Source organism: Colias croceus, chromosome 1, assembly GCF_905220415.1.
Source record: "Colias croceus chromosome 1, ilColCroc2.1".
NCBI classification, from domain to species: domain Eukaryota; kingdom Metazoa; phylum Arthropoda; class Insecta; order Lepidoptera; family Pieridae; genus Colias; species Colias croceus.
In genome coordinates, this window is record NC_059537.1 from 5,470,729 (window position 1) to 5,493,223 (window position 22,495).

Here is a 22,495-nt window from a genome sequence, read left to right on the forward strand (position 1 = left end):
CGTATAAAAACAGCGGTATTGCTGAAGGAATTTATTGATAACATCTCTGAATTTATTCTAAGTTTTCCTACTAAGAATATAAGCCCTTGGGGCAACTGCATCATGCATGATACACAAACAATAACTACGTTTGCAGATGGACTTTGAAGAATATTCAAGCCACGGCAATTGAAATGTCCTTATGTAGTATTTATTCCCTAGACGCAAGTTTTGCAGAGAAGCTTCATAAATAATGAAAAACAAACACAAGATCACTGTAAAGTCCTTAGATGAATGTATATAAAATAATATAGATTTGTCTTCTCTATTATTTTGTTAATAAACCTCAATTAGAAAATTCTATTGCTTCTGTGATAGATCAGATGCTCACAATGACACCCTAATTTCATCAGAGCTATTACCAATAAAAAAAAAAATAAATAAAAAGTTGTTCAAAATTCTCTTCTCCCTAATCATTATTTTATCATAAGCATTTTTAAATGTATTTTGTTTTAATTGCACTACAACTACAGGTGTGGTATAAGTCCCAATAACGCATAAGAAAGATTAATAAAATGATTGGTCATTGTCTGCTATTGGTTTTTCATTTAAATTAAGATGAAATATCACAGCATTATTATAAATAGCTTGGCAATTTACCTCAGCCTAAGAATTAATTAGAAGTTAGTGCTGAGTGAGCATTGGTTATTTCATTATTTTGAACATCGCCTAAAGCTCCAATAACCTAGTGACTCCTAACAGAAATACATATTCCGTAGGTACCATACGTCGGTTTTCTCATGCCAATTTGATATAGTCTAGTGATCATTTTGATATTTGATGTTTAATAAATACGCCATCAAACAAAAACAGTATTTTTAAATGGACTTGAATATTTTTAGAAATTAAAGACTTTTTAACGGATTTTAAACGCGATTTATTCATTATACTATTTTCCCGACGTTTCGAATACTTTACAGCGAGCGTGGTCACGGGGAGACAAGTCTTTAATTTCTAAATGTATAATACTCGCGTAAAATCAAACCCTAGAAAATACTATGGTCTTGAATAATTTACTAACACGACAAGAATAGAAAATAATTATAAAAATATGCATAAAAATTGAGAAAAATCTCTTCACGTTTATTAAACAGTTTAATTTAAAAAGCAGCAGTTAATGGATTCACTAGAAAGAGCTCTGTGGATAAATTTGCTTAACTAAAACTGCTATCCATATAGCTTTCATTTAAACGAAGTCACTAGGTATATAATTAAAAAAATCTTTTGAACTTTATGCAATTAATTGTATTGTTACATCTCCCTGAACTTCCACAATATTATTAGGTCGTTTTCATTAAATAGTTGCAAAAATTGTTTCATTACTTTACGTTGGTACAAAAATAATAAACTTAAGAGAAATATAATAATTACACGTTAACGTCAGTTCAAAATGGAATCATCCATACTTTTAATATTATAAATGCGAAAGTAACTCTGTCTGTCTGTCTGTTACTCAATCACGCCTTAACTACTGAACCAATTTGAATGAAATTTGGTATAGAGATATTTTGATACCCAAGAAAGTACATAGGATAGGTTTTATTCCAGAAATCCCACGGGAACGGGAACTATGCGGGTTTTTCTTTGACTGCACGGGCGATGCCGCGAGTGGAAAGCTAGTTGCACATAACTCGTATATTTCAATTGTGAATTGCACATTCTACACAAAGAGAGTAATTATTATGACGGTGCCCTTTTCATTACTAACTCGTATTGATGCAAATGCACACTTTTATTTGTCAAAGGTAAAACGCAGTAATTCCAAAGAAAGCCAAGTGTAAACCTGAATCGTCATAAATGAGCTCTTTACGACTGAAGCTTAACAATTTACTAAACTACGAATCGCAGTAATTAGGTAGGTAAGCTTTTTAGTTTTTTTTAGTTCGTTTCTACGCAGTCATGCTTGTGTGGCCTTTATTTTTTAGTTTTATATTTTGAAGTTATTTTATACTAGCTGCTCCGCGCGGTTTCACCCCCGTGGCTCCACTCCTGTTGCCCGTAGCGTGATGAAATATAGCCTTTCTCGATAAATGGGCTATCTAACACCGAAAGAATTTTTCAAATCGGACCAGTAGTTCCCGAGATTAGTGAGTTCAAACAAACAAACGAACAAACAAACAAACTCTTCAGCTTTATAATATTAGTATAGATTATCACTATGCTATTTTAAAAATACACTTCGTGACCGTACGTTCAGATTAATATATTAAGAAGCTAGCTAATAACTTAAATATGCTCTTAAATAATGAAATCTTTATTAACATAAATAACAGGAAACTTTATCAATTTTCAAGTAATTGGAGATTTGGAGACTAAGAGTGTAATCGCCGGTTTTAAGGACTTTCCCTCTAAAGCTTATTTTGTCATTACTAAGGAACTTCATAAAAGAATTGCACCTATTTTAGCCGATCTCCTAAAAAAAGACGGAGATTCTCAATTCGTAACGAATTTTTTTAAGTGCTGCGTGGGTTTTCATCCGTTTATCGTGATTCTTTCCGTGTTTGATAGATAATAATTGTTAAACGTTAATATTGAGCAACTAGCGGTCCGCCCCGGCTTCGCCCGTGGTACATATTTACGTTTTCTGTACATAAGAACCATCCTCGAACTTCAAGGAATATAATAAAAAAAGAATTATCGAAATCGGTTCAGCCGTTCTCGAGTTATGCGCTTACCAACACATTTTGCGATTCATTTTTATATTGAGCAATAAAGAACACTGAAACAATAAATAAATAATAAATAAAAAAAAATAAAAAAATAAAATTGATTTATTTCAGGAGTATTTCCCATACAAGAACATTCAGTTTCAAATAAAAAAAAATCAATAAGTCAAAATAAAATAAAGTAATAAATAAAAATCAAATAAAAATTAAATTGCAAAATTTCTACATACAAAACATTAAAATCGATAAAATAAAATAAATTAAATTAATTGGACCAATATTAAAATAATAAAATTTGATTCAATTTGAAATTGAAAATTTTAACATAAAATAATTGTAATTAGCTACTTCAATCAAAAATAATTTTACTAATTTAGGTAAACAATAAATGATTCGTAAACAATAATATTTCGTTAACTTTAATTGGAAGATAATTAATTATTATCAGTTAACCCGTAGAGTTGATACATTGATTTTTTTAGGCAACAGATTCTTAACAGTAAGATAAAGTGTAAAAAAATACATTAATAGTAATGTACAAAATTTTATAAACAAAAAATAAATTATAAAATAATTTATCAACTAGATCGTAATAATAAATTAATAATGATTATGCTTTATTTTTTCGTATATACTTTCAAATGCTTTGTTAAGTATAAAAAAAAGCTCGCCAACTACCCAAAAAACCGTCACTGCGGCTGCGAATTGGATTAAAAAGCTTTTCAACAAAATTCGACAAATGCTGAGTCCTGACCTATTTTCTTCGAGTGGTTAAATTTCTACTTAATTCCACACAAACATTTCCTTATACTAACTTCATACAAAAATTATTAAATTAACAAAACTTTCCATCTTACTGGACACTTGAATCGACTACAATTTCAAATATTGAAACACACGGAGTAGATAAATTGATGTTGGTTGAAATTAATCAAAAACAATACTTCATTGATGAAGGTTGACAGTATCAAAATTGTACATTTTCAATTTGGCATTTCAAAATACAATTTTTAAAATATATTTTCATTATTTTCGTTTGAATCTATGAACACACGCACAATCATTGTAGATCGTAGTTTAATTGAATGGTCCGCGTTCGCTATCATCATTTATAAGTTAAATTTTAAAACTAATTTTATTCATAGAACACAATTTTCTACGACATATAGTATTCAACAATTATTATATCAACGACAAACGCTATAAATCAAATAAAATGTTAATATTTGGGTCGCTCGACGACAATCAATTTTGAGTGGAATGTAAATATAATTTCGTGAGTAACAGTTCGGGAATACAATAAGATTTCAAGATCGGATTTTTATTAGAAAAGAAAAATACATTTTCATGCCAGTATTTTGGATACAGAGAGAATTAATAAGATGTTATAATTTTAACGAGCCAAATATTTACTTTCAAAATAAATACCTACCTACAAATAAAAATAGTTGTATTGTCTAGAGTCTAGACATCGTCGTTAATAGTCTCAAAAGTATCGAATTTCTTAATTATTATGTGCTACCTCAAGATTTCATACAAATTTTAATCATTTATTTTACAATGAAAAATGTGTCTTTCTATTTTATAGTATCGTTGATAACTTTGTTAGATAAAACTGCCTAAATAATATTTTTATATTCATTCCTTTAGTTTTCTCAATGGCCTATTGTATAGTACAAACAAGTGCAGATTGAGGTTCAAGCACATGTGAATGATTACATGATGATATAACATTGGAAATGTCAGTACAATTGCATACTAAACTTCTGCATCAGTGGAGCATTAGAATCAACAAACTGTGCACAAATACTAAACCATCCTGTTTAATATTTACGCGTAGGTACATATTCTTATTTATTTTCTTTTTACTTAACGTCTCAGATTTTTTCTGAGATTCATATAAAAGCCTGTTGGAGACATAAGTAAAAGTAATATTTCTTAAAAATACATTCTACATTTAAGAAATAAAAAAATGAGTCGTTAAATGTAGTATTTTGTATGCTGCAACAATTTCAGTTTTACAAAAGGTGTACAATAAATATCAGGAAAATTCCGTACAATATCGCCTATTATTTCCTTAAAGCTCACAGCGCTTTCCGATGCAATCGAAACACTTAAACACAAAGCAGTTCGGCATTTTCCTTGCAATTTTTGAATAATACAGCACGGAGCTAAGAAATAATGATGCTTACCTGAAATCCATCGTAAGTCCACGACGCCCACTTCATGGTGCACAGTTGAACGTCAAAGGGGAATTGTTCGACATTTATATCGCACACTGAGACGTAGATGCCATGGCTGAGCCACGTGACTTCGCCTGTGTTCTTCACAATCACATTGGTGTTGATTACTGCTGATCGATAGTTCGGATCAGCGCTACGAACAAAAAGCAAAAGGGTATGAGACGCTTTTTACTGGGTGACAAATGGTCACGGTATGCTTGTGACTTCTACTTATCTAAGAATATGTAGCAACGATTTTGGTGTTTTAAGTCTAGTATTTAGAAGTAGGTACAGTCTATAATACATCTTCTATAATATAAAAATGAATCCCAAAACGTGTTGGTAAGCGCATAACTTGAGAACGGCTGAACCGATTTCGTTAATTCTTTTTTTATTATATTCCTTGAAGTAGGTACGAGGATGGTTCTTATGTAGAGAAAACGTAAATATGTACCACGGGCGAAGCCGGGGCGGACTGCTAGTATTTTATATAAAATTTAACGTAAAGTTCACAATTAATTAAAGGTACAATTCTGGTTACATCTTAATTGAATCCATAATACGCTTGGTTAATATTAGTTATTGGCTACGAATAAATATCTACGCAGCGATATGTTTGTGCAGCTGTTTGCTCAAGTCAGGTGAAATATCAAGTTACGGATATTTTAATACTTTTAATAAATCACTGCGTCCATGTTGTTTAAAGTACAAAATGATCGTTCCACTTCTAAGTGGAATCAAAGATCTCCTGAGAATGCGTTTCTAATTTGATTTAGGTAGATTTTTCCTTCTGATCCTTTTTCTTCCCGTGCACATAGATGATCTGATATACGTACTCACATGTGAAGAAACTCAAGACTTTTTTGAAGAAGTGTTTTTAACCGGCAATGATTTTTGACAGGTAGAATATTTATGTTCATAAATTTGAGATCCACTTCGTACGAAACCTTAAACCAACTCTACGATGATTTAGTTAGGGGCCTCATCCTTCGTGACATTTATATAGGTAAACGACGTCGCCTACTGAAGGTATTATTTATAAAACAAATTCATACATACATTGATAATTGAACGAACGATACATATAAATGAAAACATTATAACCATGTTTATAAATCAAATCTAAGAGTATTAAGTTACACAATAATTGTGTAACAAGACCATGTGAATTACGTATTTAATAGCGACTGTATAATGATTTATAGCAAGGATATACTTACTTGTTATACAATATTATGTCTGGCTTCCAAACCCTTTCGTACGGTATTCTTATAACACTGATTCCGTCGAAATCGCTGATGTTCCATCTCAAATGGTGGTCAGTCCATATTTGCGTTATCCAGCAATTTGTTGTTAGCAGTTGGTCTTTTTCTTCCTGTAAAAATGGCTATAAGTATTTTGCTACGAAATATTATACTTATATGATAACTTTACAAGTTCTTCCATTGTCGTTATAGTTTTCATACGCTGATTATGGAAAATGTAAATAAAACTCATAAAATCCCCGACTCATTTCTTTCTCTATTACCTAGATGTAATGTGAAAAACTATTGAGAATATACACCAACGCGGGACACATCGTCCATGACATTATAATAAGAGGTACCTATAATAAAAGATTACTTATTTTTTTTAATACCCATTTAAATAAAACCTTCGCAGTTTTCTTTTAATTCACGCTCAGTCCTCAGCGCTACAATTTCCTGCATTGAAGTGTTGATTACAAATAAAAAAGAAACTGAAGTAATAAACTATGAATTATCATGAAACAAAAATTTAAATAAATTGCCGCTTGACTTCTAAAATAAAAAGTCAAAAATGTTGTTCATTTGTGATTTAGATCGATTGAATATGTACTTACCTAAAAAAAAATTAATGTACAACCTAAAAGTTAATCAACATCAATGTGAGGAGTATTTTTTAATACATATCTATTGTACTTAAATATAAATTTTAAAAAGAATAAGATATCATATTATGTTTCTAATAAAATGAGAATAAAATAAAACTCAAAGAAGATAAATGTAGGATACGTAGGATATGAAAATATCTGACAAATCTTCAATCATTCTTCAATACAATTTGTCTCCATTCTGACATGGCATGATATACGACTTCTTATCATCAACTTTATAGTTGGTATGTCATAGGCTTGGTCATAGGCAAGAAGCTTATATTGTCATAGGTCATAGGTAAATACCTTAATCTAAATCTTTACATAACAAAATAATTAAAATATTAAGACTTTTCAGGAAAAAATAGTTTTTTTACAAACTAGTAGCACAAACCAATACTTGTATAATGTATATGTAGGTGCATAAAATAAAGCTGAAGTACAAATATAATTATAAAAATGTTTTTATTTAAAACAAATCCATACTAATATTATAAATGCAAAAGTCACTCTGTCTGTCTGTCTGTTACTCCATCACGCCTGAACTACTGAACCAATTTGCATGAAATTTGGTATGGAGATATTTTAATAACCTTTTATTGCGAAATATGTACCACGGGCGAACCGCGAAGCCGGGGCGGACCACTAGTAATATATATATTATATTTCAACCTCTTCATAAGTATCATGCGGGCTTCATTTAAACAATCCTGGGAATGTTCACATTAAAATCTCTGTCGAATAGCGACCGACATACAATTAAAATAAACATCCGCAAATAATGCGTTTCGTTTATGACAGATTCACTTGTATTTGTAAGCTTTTTCACATTTCCTCTTTGAAACATAGCTTTTATATTAAAACTGAAACAACAATTATAGAATATGCGATATATTATTTTTGCATAATGTTTTTAACTTTTTTTAATTATCTTTACATCAGACCTTGTTGCTAGAAATAACGTTGAATACCCATTGAGCCATGGAACATAATACATATTTAGAATATTTTTTTTTATTTAATTGCTACAAAATGCACATGATAATTATTCTGAAACGTTTTAAATTAATTAATTGTACAAACCGAAACAGAGAACTTGTGAATTGATAATAATACTTGTATAATATGTAGCATCAAGTACAAGATAAATAATATATTAATTCACATTCTCATCTATATATATAAAACTCAAAGGTGACTGATATAGTGATCTATCAACGCACAGCCCAAACCACTGGACGCATCGGGCTGAAATTTGGCATGCAGGTAGATGTCATAACTTAGGCGTCCCCTAAGAAAGGATTTTAGAAAATTCATCCCCTAAAGTGGTAAAATAGGCGATGAAAACTTATACCATGAAAATTTATCTTTTCCACGCAAGCGAAGCTGCGGGCAACAGCTAGTTTTAAAATATACGCAATTTAAAAAATAAATACCTACCTACATGAATTGCTTCAATTAAATTCCCATTGAATTTCATACCAAACCGAATGTGGAAACGTTTATTCCAACAATTTACTGACATTTTAAAATATAATATTATCATTTGCGATATTTCAAAGTGGAATTCAAGGATGCATTTTGTATTGAAGTACTGAGAGGTTACGCCCACATCGCGACCGAGTTCGAGAGTTGTAGGAATCGGTACAACGCAAATTATTTTCAATAAAGAGATTTACTGCATTGATATAATATGTGATATATGATCGTAATAACGCATTCATGCTTTTGTGTCGCGCGATGGATAAAGGAATCAGATGTCTCGGATCTCTTGATAATATTTCTCTGTGTAGATTGTAATCTTTTTGAGATTAATAATAAGTTGTAATTGATGTGCATATTAATTTTAACTACATAATATACTTGGTTTAGCAAATTATTGAGAATATTCAGTATAGACAGAATAGTTCATTCCTCACGTCGCAGTTGGTACATATTTTAATTGTATTTTTTATTTCCATATGATCAATGAGTCAATGAGAATTAAGGCTCGAATACATTAAACGTTATGGTATATTAAGATGTTATATTAAGATGTTTGTTTACTTTGTAAAAGAAACTCTACGTTACCTACAAGTTAAATTATGAAATTTTACACGTAAACTTTTATTAATTTCCCTCGCACTTATATCGAAGTGGCAGGAACGATAAACTTCATTAAAATTCCATTATAGCAAATCTGAAAGAACTTTAGGGCTCTTCTAATAGTGTTCGGTATAATTTATACATCATCGAAAAAGCTTGCGTAGTCCATACAATGGATATATTATAAATCGGACTATGTAGAAAAATATAAATGATTGAATACTCGAATTTTGCCTTTCTATACAACTTTTTATGGTTATATTATGAAGATGCGGCTTATCAATTTTGTAAACCGACATTTCTCGAAATTTAAAATATTTAAACCATACATTTTTAACATGCGATACAAAATATAATACTCATGAAGAAATCTCTTATCTCCTTTGTGTAACAGAATTTTACCACAGTACAAATTATAATATAAAACCGATTTTATTCAGTCTTTATAGTTTTTACGGGTTCGATGGAATTTGGAAGGGCGATTATCCGACCTTACATCAGACTGAATTGAATAACAATGAAATCTAGTCACGTTTATTCTGAATCGTTTTTGAAATTGAACAAAATAATGTATAAACCGAAATACAGAATTTGTGTGCGAATTGTCGTAGTGATTCCAAGTTTATTGAGTTGCGTATAGGGAATGTAATTTTCGACGACAGGTACGTATGAAATTAAGTAAGCCGGCTGATGCGGAAATTCGTAATATCCCCCAGAAATACGTTATGTTAGCGAATGAATGACAAAAATGTATTATGTAGTGAGTGTTTTATTTCATTTGTCTTGTTTTTCTCTTAAATAAAAATTCTTTTGTCGTTGTAGCATTAGCTGCTAGTACCTATGTATTCTGTGGCTGTAGTGCAAAAACAGAAACAGCTTAATTGTGGTTAGGTAATATTGAATATTATTTTCGAAAAGCACAAATGCCTTTAATTGTTTTGATTTTTCTATAAATATACGCAATGAAAACAAACATAAGTGACAATTATATTAAGGCTGGTTGCAGAGCTTGACCAACCGTCAGTGCGTACCGTCGGTCCTGACGATACGCATCAACAATTGTCTGACTTATGACACTAATGCGCATGACAATACGCGTGCGTATGGTCGGTCTAGCTATGAACGGTTTTATGAATTTCAATACATATGACAAGCGCGACTGACGTACGCACTCATGGTCGGTCAAGCTCTGCAACCACCCTAAAAGTCGTCACAGCGAAACTGCGCGAAACACTCCGGCCTAATTTTCAGCTCATAAACGGTAAAACTAATAATTAAATTAACTGTAAAACTCAAATAGCCTGAAAAGTGTTCTCGTTAAACACACCTGTTTGCACTAACCGCCTCTAAATATATCTCTTTGTTTGCAAACGGCAAGTGAAAGCCATAATTTACTAATTGATAGTGGTCCAAACACAATTAAATCTACATTTTAATTTACCTTTGATGTCAATACGTAATTAAATCAATGCCCATATGTCGCGACACGGTTGCTTATTACATAGTTTTATCAAAATATGCATACTACTAAAATAACTCCAGTAAATTAAATTGAAATAATTTAACATTGCGTAAACCGTAAACATTATTATGTCGTATTTACAAATGTTATTTCTAAATTTTAAAATGCCTTATCATGCAGGGCTTGGGAATAAATTCATCCGTCACAGATAAAAGGTTAAAAATAGCTGCTTAAGTGAAATAAATATGTTTCGTAATAAATTAAATTTGATGTAGTTTCCCCCTTCAAGGGGAAATTAGGATGCCTAGAGCACTGCCGGCGGATTTGATGAAGATAAATTGCCTAAGCTGTTTTTATAGCAAAAAATTATAATATGAATATATTCCTCAACGGCAATCGCTTGTCAAATATTTATAAGAACAATATTATACGTGTACGTTATTTTAATATCAAAGAGATAAATATCATATTGAAACGTTTTGTTTTTTATAAAGTTAGGCTAGAAGATCAGACGGTAATACATAGGTATATTGGTGAATTATTTTTTATAATCAAGCCAATAGTTTATTTAACGTATAAAGTTATATTAATTTATACGTAAATTACCTAGTTATAAAGCCGCTTTGTAATATTAATGAAGTGAAGATAATAAGCTATATTTAACACAAATAACAAAAATAATAATAAATAAAATTTCGTTCGTTTTACTATCCGTGTACCTATACACGTACAAAGACTGTTGCTAATTTACATTTCAGTAGGTACAAATAATGAATACAAATTTGGACTAAACGTTCATTGTTTTGTCTGAATAAAGCCACGTTATTCATGATTTATTTTGTAACTCCGCATTCCATCAAGTTAATTCTTTCTCTTATTTTCGTACAAAAGTATGCCTTCAAAATACCTACCTGAGTACAAAAATACCACTCTCACACGTGGACTCTAAGGCAAAGGCATTAAAATTAATCTGATTATGATTGTGATTTTTGATTTTGTACCATGAAAGTATTCATCGTTTAGATGGAAATCTTGAATTTTATATTAAATTATTAGCAGTAATAAACACACTTCAACGAACTAATGGAATAAGCGCAAATGAACAGTAGCTGAATTTGGGGAGTAGGTAATTAATTTATTCGTTGACAGAAATTACTCCATTTCGCCGTTTATTAAACGGGTTTTGAGTTATTTGACACAAGGTGAATGCGTGTTAATAGGTGTAATTGAATTGAAATTAAATCTATAAGACTTAATTGCACTGTCCTAAAAAAATATTTACAACAAATAAAACAGGCCAAGAATCCAAAGGGGTCATTTTTCATGTAGGTATATATATCGTACAATGGTTAAGAAATTTATATTAAACTTTCCTTTTCCTATCTTAAATTCTGCAGTAGAATATAGAATACACGATCTTTGTTGAAGCGGTCGAGGGTTCGAGACAAAGCGAGCGTGCAAAATTTAAATTTATTTTTAAATTTGTCTGCTCTTTAACCACGTTATGCTCCACTTAGCAAAGGAACACAGCTTGAGGAAACCGACCAAGGAATAGTTCGTCACATATTGTGTCATCTGCCAACCCACACTTGGCTAGTTTGGTGGATTGTGGTTAAACCATAAACATCATAAATGAGCTAATGTTGATATATAATATATATGGATTTATGATAAAGATCTAATTTACTTGCTATGAATAGAAAAAATATTCACTACAATTTATATTTTCAGTAAATTTTGTGTCACAAAATTTTTCACATATTTTACATAATCTGCAAAATTTACAACGATTGAGAACCGTAAACCTTTTCATTTAAAAACGAAGTTTTAGCATGATAAATGAGTTTCTTGTTACCCAAATAGAATATTAAAAGTTTCCTTTGCGTACTTTTCTTAGAAAGCTTACTTACGTTTAATTTAAATATCTTATTCTTAAACATTTTTATAAACAGCAAAATCGCTGAATCATATATTTTATAAGAAAGGAAAACTTCGTAATTATGGCTTATTATAAAAAACACAATTATTAAATCTCGCACCAGTGAATTGCTTGTTTAAAGACAGTCTATAATAATTCATGCATCACAATTCCACTACGATACTATCATAATGTATCTTCAATAATATGTACTTACAACATCAATAATATGGTGTAAGGACACTCCAAAAGTCACAAGTAAAGGGTGCGACGAGTTTTCAACAGGTCTCACTGAAGGATCATACTTGTCCATTAGATGCCGAACCAGCTGGTATTCTTCATCACAAGAAAATGCACCTGCAAGAACATAATATGGTTGGTAACAAATTCACCATCAACTCGAAGAAACTTTCAGGATATTTTCACTACGAATAATTTAGATTATATCGTACATGTTTATTATAATAAATACTTAATTGGCCACCAAAAAAGGAACATGAAACTCGAACGTAAAGAATAGGACAAAACACATAGGCGGTCTTATCACTGGAAACGATATCTTTCATCACACATGTCACTCGTACCTACAGCTATCTTTCTATAAAAAGTATCAAAGCTTCGCGAAAATACATAAGCTTGAAACACCTCTATTTATAGCGAAAGTGAGATCTCTATACTGAGTGTCGCTTTTAGCATATATATTATTTTAACCTCCACAATATTTTCATGATAACCGCAACTTATGACACGTCATATTTTACAATAGACTCCTCATGACGCGTCATTTATCTTTATCGTCAACAAGCCCTTTAAAATTATGGTTATCCTTTGAAAACACTGTGAAAACGGGACACACAATATGGCTTTAGAGTACCTTCGACAACTGTTGTTATTTATATAAAACAGGGATTCGCTTTGTTAAATATTTTAAGATAAAGTAGGTATTTGCAATATCACTAATGCTTCGTGTTTAATATTCTCCATTATATGGCCGACCTTAGCTTTTATTAAAATAACTGGCCCTGTAAGCTACAACTAGCCAAGCCAAGACTTGATGGATATTAAAATTATTAATGTTTTCTTTAAATTGTGATATTTTGTTAATACCATTCTTTCATTTCATTGTTACATTAATACGTACTTATAGAGACAAATAAAACAATTATAATTCGCACTTAGAATATATGTATTATATCAATAATTATTATAACCGGGTTCATTTCTACAATACTTCAGCCGGCTAAATTTAGACTTTAGAGCATATACGACTTACGAGAAATATTACATGTATATAACTATTATTTATACTCATTATAAAATATTATCAACAACGTTACGGTGGTCTGTTCATGACATCTGGTAATAAAGCAACGCAAAGGTAACCAATGAGCACCACATCAAAGGTTTAATTAATTATTGTCCACAGTGCCACACTAGAAAACTTTGATCCCATTTGTAATACATAATATACATAAATACGTATTTTATACTTTTGTTATACTTGTTTTGATAAAAATATTTGATTCAGAATATCCGTAACAATGCAAATATAAATATCACATCTAATTGGTCTTTTCATATTCATGTTTTCGATACCTATCTACTAATACCTATAAAGAGAGAAATTGTCGAGTACAATAGTTCAATAGTTAATAAAAATTCTATATATGTAATGTGGTCTATATTAGACAATAGAGTAGTTCAATTATAAGGCAAGAACGATCAGTGAGTAAGTTAATTTCCAACTTACTCGATCACTTTCAATTAATTTATATACATACTTACATAAAATTAAAAACATTCATTTTAGCAATGGAAAATAAAAATAAAAATTTCATAGTTGATACGTGTTAGTATTCTGTATTAGCACTGATAAAATTTTTGTAGTTATTCCTTCAAGTGGCATTTTATGCAGGGATCTCTGCTGACTAACTATAAAACTAAAGTAACTTATAACGTATAAATAAGAATTATCTTAGATAGATATAGAAATATTTGTAAAGCTTACACCAGCATTATATTAAATTACTTTTACAAAGAGATTTAATTAAAGCTTTAGAAGATTTTTCAACAGTTTCAAGAACATAATTATCGGATATTTGTTGCACATAAATAGTAAATACTTACAGAAAAAACTTAGCCTAAAACGCAAAATTTATTCAACAGTCTTCTTATAACAGTTCTCAGAAAAATAAATCTCGATCCAGCATTGGTATGGGCTTGTATTTTCTAATCTAGACGAATCGGACACGTAAAACTCAGCTAAGCCAGTTGGTATTTTTAAAGGAACTAATTGAAACCCAAGCCGTTTCCCAACAATCTCAAAGTAAAGATTCGATAGACTCAGAAATTACCTCTTCCAAGTGTAAGTGCCTTTAAATTTTCTTTGTTCATTGTTCAAATGAAAATTTTGTAAAATATTCTGGGAAAGTGGATTTTTTAATTAAAATTATTATTGATCCATAATCCATACTAATGATTTTGCCGAAAGGAAGTGACGTTCAGCATTTAAAAAAGCAAAGTATAATTTTTTTAACGTCAATTTTATTGCAAGCATTACTTTAACATTTCTAAGCGAAAAGGGTTGTGCTTGTGCAAATTAACTTTTTATTTGAATAAAATATTAAATCGGGCAGGCTTAAAATCACCTACACCCTTTATTTGGAAACTGAATTGAATAATAACTGTTTTAATTAAAAGTTTTTTTTTTGCAGTAGTCCGACTTTGTCCAGAAATTATTACACGACTTTGCATACTTGTTTGTGAGTGTGTTTATAGATTTCTAAATATTGATGTAAGTATAGTAGATTTCTGTTACTAGGTATAAATTGATGAAAACTGTTTTAATTCTTAAAGTTTTTATTCGACCATTTCCTCTCTATCATTTTCATTTAAACGATAAACTGCTGAGTCCCTGTGATCCGATTTGATTGACGTGACAAGGGTCAATAAAAACAAAATTAACCCGTTTGAAAATGTTTCCAAGATAGTCTAAGATTACCATGATAATACAAAAAACATTAATAAATAAAAAAATATATTAAAATGTGTCGAAAATGAATACTTCTGTCACTATCTAACTACTTTTTTGTCAACATAATAATATATTGTAAACCTATCCAATAAATAGAATCCTCTCTAATATTATAAATGCGAAAGTGTATGTTTATCCTTCGGCAACGAAGGCAAAGCCGCAGGCGGAAAGCTAGTTGTTTCAGTTCTAATGAGATTATACCTTCGTTTTTCTAAAAAATAAGCTTGAGAATATTTCATATATTTTCATGGAAATCCATTTGGTTTATTAAAAATATATTTTTTTATGTTAGGTTCATCTAATTGTGACCACTAATATATTTTCAGTCAATTAATGCAATACATAAATAAAATTAAACAGATCATGGTAAAATATTACTGCAAATTTTAATAAAATATCCTATTTAATAAAGTTAAGGAAGGAGCCTGATTAATATACCTAATTTATCAAATCTGTGAGCCTCATCATTATTAAATAAGAACGTTGTAAATTACATTCTTTGAATATTTTAATCACCATCAGTCAGATAAACTTTTTTCTCTTTTAGTTCTCTAATTAGTGATGATTTGCTTCATTAATTTTATCAAAAGTATTTTTTGCCTCTAAAATTCCTGTAGGTACTTGGAGTATACCTACATGTAACATGTTACTGGAAAAAATGGCAGTCTAGTAATTTAAACGTGAATTTTAATTTTTACAAAGGAAATCTTAAAAGCAGAACTTACAAACAACTTTAAATGTACAAAGACTCTTATATGTGTGGTAAAGCATTCTTTGAGCATTTACTAATGTGACTCTTGTACTTTTTCTTTTTTGCTCGTGTCTAGGTTATGTGTCAAGAATAATCACCATTTTATGGTTAAAATTTACAAGTCGAAGCGTAAAAGAATGTAAAAGAGAAAAAAAGGTAGAGTAATTTTCCAAAAATAAAATCTTTCTTCTTTATAATATACCTACCCAAGTTATGATGGACGCGCGAAATTCGCTAGAAAAGTAGACTGATTGGACTATCATGTGCCAATTATAAAAATGAGCGTGTGTGCCGTGCTCACGTGTCTGAAGTGAAACTTCTTTGGCAAGATTCAAGGTAACAAAATCGTCGCCTTTGAAATTTACTCTCAACCCGCCTAAAGAAGTTTCACTTCAAAACAAAAACACATCTAATTATAAGTAAAACCGTAAGTAATTAATAAAGATAAGAAAAGTATACAAATATTTCTTACAAAATTAATTATAGCAGATTTACATACTTATAGTAAGTGCTGATTTACACAGGGTCAATAACTGACTACAAATTCGAGGCAAATCAGTGCTGACCCGAAAAAAAACCCTGTGTAAACAGATTTGAAGTCAGTACAGAGGCTTGAAGTCTAAGTAAACAGTTAAAGTCAGTCAAAAGCGACTGACTTGTCTACTGACCCTGTGTAAATCAGCACTAATGTTTACAGTAATTGTTGTATTGTTAAAAATATTACATTTTACCATAGGATTTACTCAATTTTACTCATAAAAAGAAACTTGAACAGAATATAAGTTGTGCTAGTATTGTTGGGTGTGTACTTATAAAGAATTGTCAAATTGATTAAGGTGATTGCTACGATCTGTTCCCAGCCAATGTCCCGCTAGATGGCGCTGAATTCTACATTTCTAGTTTATTTGAGTTTTTGCGTAATTGGAAAAGATTAAGGTCGTAGGAATAGTCATGGCGATTACTGAATATTATATTTTATTTAAATATGTCATATCATTGCCTTAAAATCCACCCAATTCGGTAAAACCATGCGTTTTAACATCTGTCATTGCATACAGGGTCGTTTACACACACAGACGTATACAAAAATGATAAAGATTGAACTCTAGATGGCGTGAATGTAAAACAAGTTTGGCGTGTATGTATTTGAGTAGTTAGTAGCATATTATATTCTGAATTTCTGATCCATGCCTATTCACTCAAAACTACCTAATAACACTAATGATTTGTAACAGTAAATTATTTCAATAGGTAGGTATTTGAACATTTCCCAACAAGACGTAAGAATAATTATTCGTAGGTATACAAGATACAATAACAAATCTAATACACTATTTATTATTTTATTATTTACTAGCGGTCCGCCCCGGCTTCGCCCGTGGTACATGTTTACGTTTTCTCTCCATAAGAAGTAAGAACCATCCTCGTACTTCAAGGAATATAATAAAAAAAGAATTATCGAAATCGGTTCAGCCGTTCTCGAGTTATGCGCTTACCAACACATTTTGCGATTCATTTTTATATTAGACTAGCGGTCCGCCCCGGCTTCGCCCGTGGTACATGTTTACGTTTTCTCTACATAAGAACCATCCTCGTACTTCAAGGAATATAATAAAAAAAAAAGAATTATCGAAATCGGTTCAGCCGTTCTCGAGTTATGCGCTTACCAACACATTTTGCGATTCATTTATATATATATAAGATTATGTGAAAATAACCAGGAAGGTGAAAAACATATTTACGAAAACATAGTAACATATGGCTGTCGCTACAATAATTATATTTCAATTTTATCTTTTTATACCTAGTAGAACTGGCCGACGAATAAAAAAAATCGTATTAGAATACAATATATTACGGAACAAAAATAGGATTGTAACTGAATTAGGTAGGTATGTTTGTTTCTGGGCGCACCGTTTTCGACGACGCGACGCGACGCGCGACGTAAGCGTATAGGTATAGGTACCTACTTTGCTAAAACAAACTAATAAAATTGTGTGTCTGTCTGAAAATTCGGAAAAGCATATTTTGCAAGTTTGTGATTACTTTGATAGTTTACCGATTTATAATAATTGTAATTGTAATTGTATAATATATAATTTGCAATGTGGTGAAATTTCATAAAAATCACGGGCCAATTTTTTGTTTTGAATCCCACCGAAAATATAATTGCGTTATTAGAATAATTAATTACTATACCTACCCACGATCAATTATTACAATATAGTCTCAAATGCATACTAGAGAAATATTGCAATTTGATTCAATTAAAATGCATAGCATACAAAAATAAATTCACAACACAAGAAATTCCGCGCGCAAATCATAGCGCGTGTCAATGAAATCAAGAATGTTTTATATCAAGCCGACCGCGACGCGGACGAGCGACGACGCGACGCCGAACAAAAGTACCTACGACGGACGACCACGCTTCGAGTTGCCAAACACACAGCCAAACAACAATAATGAGTAATAAATTGTTTACAAAAAAAACAAGTTTTCCATTTTTCTGTATGAGTAGACAGAACTTCAAAACGCCACCTGCTACGGTTTATATTATGAACGATGGTTATAAAAATAAAAGTTATATTTGTTGGTGTAAACTATTTTATTGATCAATAATTTTGGAATTTAAAACTGTCAACATTGATTACAATAAAACGCAGTTTTATTTTATTACACTATTGTTTTTTTATCAAAACATGTATTTGAAGTACCATATAATATTATGCTGATCCAAGCATTTTCACTCAAAACTAATATCACTAATGATTTGTAAAAGTAAATTATTTCAATATACATTTCATAACCAACAAGTAAGAATAATTATTATTATTCCTACCTACAACAACAAACCTAAAACACTATTTACTATGGGAAAATAACCAGGAAGGTGAAAAACATTATATTATTATTTACGATTTCGACGCACTCGACTTTTAGTAAAATATAGTAGGTAAACATAATATTATGGTTTTGATTTTTGCTACTAGTATAAGAAAACTGCGTGTTCAAACTACTTGTTTGTCTGTCTGAAAATTCGGAAGTACTTTGGTAGTTTACCGATTTATAATAATATTGTATATATCGTTGTTTAAAAAATATTCAAACACAATAAAATATGATATAGGTACTGATTTATCACTGGTTTCAGTGATGAACTGATGAGTCAATGTTAGCCACTATACTTTCGTCATACGTGTGTTATGTGTATGATTGATGTGATTTGCAACGTGGTGATATTTCAGAAAAATCACGGGTCAAATTGTCCCACCGAAAATATAACTGCGTTATAAGAATAACTATACCTACGATAAATTATACATAATACAATATAGTCTCAAATGCATACTAGTGAAATATTTTATTTGAATCAATAAAAAAAAAAAAAATAATAATAATAATAATACAAAAATAAATTCACAACACAAGAAAATCCGCGCGCAAATCATAGCGCGTGACAATGAAATCAAGAACTTTCGAGCCGACGCGGACGCGACGCGGACGACGAAGGAGCCTAACAAAAGTACCTACAATCATAGGCGGCTCGTGACAAAATTGTATGGCCGTGTTCACTTGAAATAAAACAACGAAAATAGGTACCTACAATAGCGTTAGCAGTACAAAAAAAATGAGCACCACATTATAAATGTCTATTTAATATTTATACACTAAAAATTATAGAGTATTTCAAAACGAATTCAATTATTATTTAGCAATAATTAGAAAATCCCCGAATTTGCATTCGTGATCGTATTCATAGTGTTTGTCTACACTAATATTATAAAGAGGAAAACTTTGTTTGTTTGTTTGATTGTAATGAATAGGCTCATAAACTACTGGACATTTTACCAATGTTTGCAAGTTTGTGATTACTTTGATAGTTTACCGATTTATAATAATTGTATACTTATATCATTGTTTAAAAATATTCAAACACAATATGATATAGGTACTGATTTATCACTGGTTTCAGTGATGAACTGATGAGTCAATGTTAGCCACAATACTAATCACTTTCGTCATACATGTGTATGAACTATGATTGATGTGATTTGCAATGTGGTGAAATTTCATAAAAATCACGGGCCAATTTTTTGTTTTGAATCCCACCGAAAATACATATATTACTAATTGCGTTATTAGAATAATTAATTACTATACCCACGATCAATTATTACAATTTACAATATAGTCTCAAATGCATACTAGAGAAACATTGCAATTTGAATCAATTAAAATGCATAGCATACAAAAATAAATTCACAACACAAGAAATTCCGCGCGCAAATCATAGCGCGTGTCAATGAAATCAAGAATGTAATTTATATCAAGCCGACGACGACGCCGAACTAAAGTACCTACAGTACCATTTACCTTCAGTGTACAATACAGTTTACAGACCTACGACGGACGAACAATAATGAGTAATAAATTGTTTACAAAAAAAAACATAGTTTCTAAGGTCATTACTTTTATTTTATTTTATTGTTATTTTCTTTGAACGATTGGAAATGAAATTACTCAATTTTTACACAGAACTTTGATTTATTAGAATTATGCTCATTATGTATAAGATAACGAACGCGAATGCACGACATCTAGCGCGTCTTATGTCTATACATCGCCTTTCGTTTAGACATTGACGCGCTAGATCTGTAATAAGTATATAGTCTATGCGCTAGATGTCGTGCTTTATGTCGTGTTTCGCTTGGCAAAAGTCACGCACACTACTGTAGAAGTGTCAAATTTTTCTGGTATTTTACTGTTGTTTTTCTAAGTAAATATTGTAAATTATTGATTAAAAAGGTCGAACGCGCACACATTTCATTATAGAGAAGTGATAAAATGATTAGTTTTAAAGAAATAGTGTCTGTGTTAAGTGTTTAGAGGTAATCAAAAATGTATGGAGGGACGGTCGGAACATCCACCTTAATCACCATTGCGATATGAAAACAAAGAAAACTCATAAACAAACGAAGAATAAATTAAAACCATAATTTTAGAAAATATCATCATTATCATCGGTCTAAAAGGTCCATTAAATACTGAAGGGAAGGGAACCCAACCGACCGAAAGGTCGGAACGTGACATCACACTTATTTCAATATTTCAGCTTTCTATAAGCATCTTTTTCATTAAAATAAACTAGAAAACATACTCTGTAAGTAGATTATTTTTATTTAAAACGAAAGCTCAACACAGCAGAAGTCAGAACACGTTCCATTGTAGTAATTCAGCTTTTATGAAGTACCTATCAGTTACACCAAATAGATCAAGTTCAATGAATCAGCTAGTTCCTCCCAAGATTCCTTCAGACTAATGCAAACACTTGACAGGTCTCCCTCTCCCTCTAATGACCGTTATCACACAGAGAGCACGTGACTAGTACCATTGCCCCGAAGCGCATGAAAACAAACTACAGATGAAACTCAAACTCAAACATTTATTTATTCAATTAAGGTGATTGCTACGATCTGTTCCCAGCCAATGTCCCGCTAGATGGCGCTGAATTCTACATTTCTAGTTTATTTGAGTTTTTGCGTAATTGGAAAAGATTAAGGTCGTAGGAATAGTCATGGCGATTACTGAATATTATATTTTATTTAAATATGTCATATCATTGCCTTAAAATCCACCCAATTCGGTAAAACCATGCGTTTTAACATCTGTCATTGCATACAGGGTCGTTTACACACACAGACGTATACAAAAATGATAAAGATTGAACTCTAGATGGCGTGAATGTAAAACAAGTTTGGCGTGTATGTATTTGAGTAGTTAGTAGCATATTATATTCTGAATTTCTGATCCATGCCTATTCACTCAAAACTACCTAATAACACTAATGATTTGTAACAGTAAATTATTTCAATAGGTAGGTATTTGAACATTTCCCAACAAGACGTAAGAATAATTATTCGTAGGTATACAAGATACAATAACAAATCTAATACACTATTTATTATTTTATTATTTACTAGCGGTCCGCCCCGGCTTCGCCCGTGGTACATGTTTACGTTTTCTCTCCATAAGAAGTAAGAACCATCCTCGTACTTCAAGGAATATAATAAAAAAAGAATTATCGAAATCGGTTCAGCCGTTCTCGAGTTATGCGCTTACCAACACATTTTGCGATTCATTTTTATATTAGACTAGCGGTCCGCCCCGGCTTCGCCCGTGGTACATGTTTACGTTTTCTCTACATAAGAACCATCCTCGTACTTCAAGGAATATAATAAAAAAAGAATTATCGAAATCGGTTCAGCCGTTCTCGAGTTATGCGCTTACCAACACATTTTGCGATTCATTTATATATATATAAGATTATGTGAAAATAACCAGGAAGGTGAAAAACATATTTACGAAAACATAGTAACATATGGCTGTCGCTACAATAATTATATTTCAATTTTATCTTTTT

At 30.9% G+C, this 22,495-nt stretch overlaps 1 protein-coding gene across 1 annotated transcript in view; it reads right to left on the reverse strand.

Annotated features, from left to right (window-relative positions):
• Positions 1–22,495, reverse strand: part of LOC123700733 (neuronal acetylcholine receptor subunit alpha-10-like) — a 35,642-nt gene that overhangs the window by 9,024 nt on the left and 4,123 nt on the right. The window contains exons 2-4 of the mRNA XM_045648087.1: positions 12,504–12,643; positions 6,148–6,302; positions 4,898–5,081 (exon numbers count right to left, since the gene is read on the reverse strand). Coding sequence (XP_045504043.1) covers positions 4,898–5,081; positions 6,148–6,302; positions 12,504–12,643 — 479 coding nt within the window. The remainder of the gene's footprint in view (positions 1–4,897; positions 5,082–6,147; positions 6,303–12,503; positions 12,644–22,495) is intronic.